This window comes from Juglans regia, chromosome 15, assembly GCF_001411555.2.
Source record: "Juglans regia cultivar Chandler chromosome 15, Walnut 2.0, whole genome shotgun sequence".
NCBI lineage: Eukaryota > Viridiplantae > Streptophyta > Magnoliopsida > Fagales > Juglandaceae > Juglans > Juglans regia.
This window is the reverse complement of record NC_049915.1, coordinates 1550217-1555983: the sequence shown is the minus strand read 5'-3', so window position 1 is coordinate 1555983 and position 5767 is coordinate 1550217. Positions and strand designations below refer to the sequence as shown.

The window sequence follows — 5767 nt, the reverse complement described above, 5'->3', positions numbered from 1 at the left end:
GCTGGCCGGCCGTAGAATATTCTTTCACCAATTAATTATTCTCTTATACACTATTTATTTATTGACCTTCCATTTTCTTGTAAATTGTGCCTATATACTTATATATATATATATATATAAATTTTATACATTATTCTACTATTTTATTAAATAAGATGTGACATATTTATTCTCTAATATTAACATAGATCAATTAATAAAATGACACATTTTAAATGATTTTAAGTAAAATTGACGAGCAAAATTTATAATCAAATGGTAATTCAAGAATAATCAATTGCCGAAACGATAACTCATTGATCAATACTTACATGCCATTATTTCATATTCCCATTAGCATATATAAATTACTATAATTAACGTCCATGCTATTCATATTTCCATGGACATGCATGTAAGCTATCTTGAAGAAGAAGGAAACAATCCATATCATGAAGAGGAAAAAAAAAACATAAATTAATTTGATTGTCCATTGCATATCAAATTCTTGAGAAAATTACATCGAAACCCGAGAGATCCGAGCAACTCCAAGTACTATCGCTTATTAGATTCATCCTTGACAGATGATTGTTGGACTGAACCGAAAACTCCAACTCTTGCAAATGCACCACAGGCCGTTGCCACGTTAAACTTGGCGAAGTTGCAGCATCTGACCGCAAAACTTCTTGCACCATTTCATCATCCAACAAAGCCTGCAACAAATGAAATTCATTCGCCGCATCGTCTTCATCAATGAGTTCGTGAACTTTATCCTCTTGAGGATCAACTCCTTGAACTAATATCTCATCACTCTCACGAATATTGGGCCTATGGCAGTCAAAAACCGCACTGTTTTGCTCACCACCACCAAGGATTAAAGAACATGGCGACTCGGATAGTGCGTTAAAGGAATCATTAGGCAATTCTGGGACGGTTCTGAACTCCGGCTCATCAGTAGTGCTCGGGTTCTGATTCAAGAACCTGGCGAAAACAACAGCGAGATCAATATCCGCCTTTGAGTCCCCATTAGAGTACTCGCAAGAATCCGTAGATTGCTCGTAATTGGCAATGTTATAATTACGAAAAGAAGTGAGACAAGCCTGTTGCGTCTGTGGGAGACTAGCCGACCTGGCACGGCGGTTCTTGCGACTACAAACACCACCAACAGGTATGTTCCGAAGAGAACCACCTTTGGTCCAGTACCGCCTACAGCCTTTGCAGAAGTACCTAGGCTGCGACAAGCTGTAGTTGTTGTAGTAACAAAACTTGGTGTTGGAAGAGGCGCAACGAGGGCAGTTGGGAGCGACCTCAACGTTGGGTTTCCACCTTCGATCAGCCATTGCCAATGGCGGCCTAGAAGCTGTAAACATCCTTCAAACATGCACTAATAAACAAGAATTGGGTTTCTGTTTTTGGGAAATTTGAGGCGTTGGAGTGAGAGAAAGTCTAGGAGATTTAAAGAGATTTAAGTCATGTGTGAGAGTTTGTGCATGAGCATGTGCGTGGCACAAGGAAGGGGCCGGGGGCATGCGTGGGGGGTGAGATTTTGAGGTGAATTATTTCATGCAATAGGGTGCTGTTTAACAGGCGCAATTATCGTTTTTGCTCTAATCCCACACGTGGAATTTCGTCATTGGGCACCATATGGAATATCAAAGTCAAAGCATCTTATAGGTGGTGTTCTTGAAATGACTATTATGTCCTTGTGATATTATATTTTAGATAGGAAACCGATCACTAATGGATAACTTTTCAGCATATTAATTATATATTAAGAAATACTTTAGAAATAAAATTTTTTTATAAAAATAAATTTATAAATTGAAGTAATTTAATGCTATACGTCATATTATAAAATTATTTTTATTATAAAATAAATATAATATATCACATAAAACTATATCAGTTTATAAATTTATTTTTATAAAATTTTTGTATGACTATATCAGTTTTCTTAATTATTACACTCTTGGGGTTTGGATATTGAGGGAACAAAAGGGAAATAAAAACTGATCAAATAAAAAATTACAAAACTCTTTTTTAAATAACAATGAAAATTATCTCATTATGAGAATGGTTTATAAGAAAAAAAAAAATCTCTCTTTTTGTTGTACGTTGATTTTTGTTTCCCTTGCCATTTTTTTTTTTTTAAATCAACATACACAAACATAAATTAAATAGCAACATGTACACATTAATGTGACCTATTTTAATAATTTAACATATAGAAAATAGAGAAATGTTACAGTCACAAAGATATTAACAAAAATAAATGATCACAAACAGATATATTTTCATGTAATACGTTAGATCTACTTTACAATATAAAATAAAGGGTCTTTTTCAGCTTTTTTTGGACTTGGTACCAATAGTGAAGCTGAAATAAGGGCTGTTAGAGAAGGTATTGCTCTTTGTAAAAAGCTAAAACTTGGTAAATATTATTATCGAGAGTGATTCCAAGTTGGTAGTGGATTGGCCTCACAATGGTAAATATAGTGTTTGATATTTATGGAATTTTTTGGAGGATATGCTTAAACATCTTGAGGGGCTTAATGTTTTAGTTTTACATCAACTTTGTAAGAGTAATCAAGCTGCATATTTTCTGGCCCGTTTGAGTGAGAATGGACAAAATATTTGTTATGAGGATGATTGAGATTTACCACGTCTATTGAAGGGTATTATTAGGCTTGATAAATTGGGTTTATCACATATTCGTTTTTAGCCTTTTTACTTTTTTGCTGCACTCTTGGTATTAGTTTTTCTGTGTGATCTAACTTTGTTTTGCAAGTGTTTTTTTAATTTAATTTAATTTAATTTTAATATTATTTTTTTTTAATTTTTTTTTTTATTTTTGAGGTTTATTGACAAAAAGACTAGATTGTATTGAGGTTTATTGATGTTTAATGTTTTTTTTACGCCTGTGTTTAGGTCTTTTTGTTATATTTGTAACCCTCATGTGTCGGGATATGTAATCATGATTTTCCTTCGCCATAAATAATGGTTTTCAATAAACTTGGGGTACCATCATCTTCTTAACCAAAAAAAAAACTTTACAATCTGATGTATCTCATCAAGTCATACCAATTTGTAAGTTTATTTTTATAAAATTGATCTTTTGTGGCCAAAATATTTTTCTAGAAGATATAAAATTAAGTTCTGCTAGCTATATATGATGTATCATGCATGTAGCCCTAGCTATCAACTGTGTGTGTAATGTGAGCTTTAGGGAAGCATTTTTGGTTTCGATAGTGAGTTGAAATGAGATGAGATATAAATTAAAAGTTGAATAAAATATTATTTTTATTTTAAAATTTTAAAAAATTGAACCGTTTATTGTATGTTATTTGGGAGTTTAAAAAAGTTGTAATGATTAAATGAGATGAGATGATATGAATTGAGATATTTTTCTATCCAAAACTATGGCTAAATGAGATTCTCCATGCATGCATGTGTGTGTAATTATATATACACACGTATACATGCATGCTCATCAATTGTACACAACTCGTGGGGATTAGCAAAAAATTTAGCAAATATATACCACATGGAAGGTTTCATCAATGGTATAGTGCATGCTAATTAACGTACGTCGAGAGCATGCATGTTGTATTCCATGCACGTGTCTGATGCCATATATATATATATATACATGGCTGGCATGTACTATTAATCGCATACTTCCACTCAGATCTCATAAATAATAAATCTCGGGATTCTTTATCCCGTAGGTGTTGGGGGCATGATGGTGATGTTCATCACACGCCATTCTCGAATTTAATTAATTTGCTAATTTTGACAATTTCAGATGATAATCTTCGTGGACGGTCAACGAAATCTTGTGGGTCTTAGCCCCTCAACGTGGACCTTAAAATAACCCATTATTAAAGTAAAGATATCAAAAGTGACTCCAATAATATTTATCAAAGTATATATAGCATATAATATGAAGTTACGTGGTCACTATATAAGTTTACATTTGTAAATTTTTTTGTGGTTGTGGCATTTTTCATATATATTATCGTTTGGATAAAATTTATTGGCAATATAAATTTGATGTAACCATTTCAGGCATGTTTGAGTAATGAGATGCGATGAAAATTCTGTAAATAGTAATGAAATAGTTTAAGTTAAAATATTTTATTAGAATTTAAGAAATGATAGAGGAAAAATTGAATAACATATTATCAAAATTAAAATGTTATTATAATATAATTTTTATTTTAGAAATTGAAAAGATTGTATTATTTTTTGTATTTTGTTTGGAAGTTTTAAAAGTTATAATAATTAAATGAAAAAATTGAAAATTTTAAATTGGAAATTATTTATGTTTAAGTGATGTTTGGAAAAAAAAAATTATGAGAAGTTTTGAAATGAGATAAAATGAGATCTCACTTCTACCTGAATGCAATGTTTGCATGCTTTGTATTTTGTTAACGCCTAAAAATAGCGCAACGGGCTTGAAGGTGAGAAATAGTCATTCACAGCCCGTTGTGGCGATTCGGGCTTTGATTGTTGTGGTTTAGAGCTCCAACAGTGGTCTGGTGATGTTGTATGGTGTCTGTGCATACATTCATGACAATAAACATAAAATAAATACAAGAAAAATAAAATAGAGGAAGTCATAGACATTTACGTGGTTTGATATAACGTTTATGTCTACAGGTCATTTGGGAGAGAATTCACTATATTATAATTGTTTTATAATCTCTTGTAATATTAAATCCTCACTGTATAATGGAGATCGAAGCTGTCTTTTCATAGACAAATATTGTCACTAATCTTCTTATCGTGATGTTAAAGAAGCTGAAGAAGTTGAATTCTTCAAGCACTCTCATTAGATTAGCTAAAAGCTAAATCCAATAAGTATTTAGCTATTAAGAATTTAAGAGTAATGATACACCTACAACACATTGTACAACAATGTGTTAAATGAGGGGTATTATTGTAAAAATATCTTATAAAAATAAGATGATTTTACAATAATGCCCTTCATTTAACACATTGTTGTACAATGTGTTGTAAAATGTGTTGTAGGTAAATCATTTTCCTTATGGTGAATAAAATGGTCAAAAGTCAAATTTCTCTTACATTCATCAAAACTATCCTTTAACTTTGACTAATCCAATGAGAGTGCTCTAATTAGTAAATCCTTCTTCTGTTCTCTTTACCCTCGTATCTTTTCCTGCTTTATATCCCTTCTTCTTCTTCTTTTTTTTTTTATTAATTTTATGTCACATATTTCATTTTTTCTCTGGACACCTTCCTCTTCTCAATCTTTAGTTCTTTCTTTTTTAAAAAAATCTACACCATCTCTTATTATTCAAACAACATCCAACATATCATTTTTTTTATTACTTTTTTCTTTTATCAGATATTTAATATATAAATAATAAATAGAATAATTGAATTAATTTAAAAAGAATAAATTCAATAAAAATTTAAAATTTTTTAAAAATATAATATATGAAGGTTAGAGAAATTACGTTGCATTGCTGTCGAACTATGCCTTGAAACCCATTATAAGTGTGGGATATTTTATTCCCTTCCTATTCAGTTTTTAAATTGACATGATATTAGAATTCCAACTTTCAAGATTCTAAAATTTTGGGATTTTTTTAAGCTGCTACCAAGCATAGAGTGCGGGATTAGGCAGACATTTACGCTGAGTTATTTGTACTTTCCACAAATAAAAAAGGAAATAATGCTTAAAGGAAGGAACGAAAATAGTAAAGTGGAGTCAAGTATTCTATCAACTTTTTCAAGTCTTTATCAGATATCCTTCCATTCA

The 5767-nt window shown here is 31.1% G+C and overlaps 1 protein-coding gene across 1 annotated transcript; it reads right to left on the bottom strand.

Annotated features, from left to right (window-relative positions):
- Window positions 1-479: 479 nt before the first annotated feature.
- LOC109022349 (dof zinc finger protein DOF1.2-like) lies at window positions 480-1367 on the bottom strand. The gene has a single exon (XM_019005226.2). It carries the CDS (start codon window positions 1347-1349, stop codon window positions 480-482), a length of 870 nt encoding a protein of 289 aa, XP_018860771.2. The 5' UTR covers window positions 1350-1367.
- Window positions 1368-5767: the final 4400 nt, after the last annotated feature.

Coding starts and splice junctions, on each gene's coding strand:
- LOC109022349 (XM_019005226.2), bottom strand. CDS start 1,349: ATGTTTACAGCTTCTAGGCCGCCATTGGCAATGGCTGATCGAAGGTGG.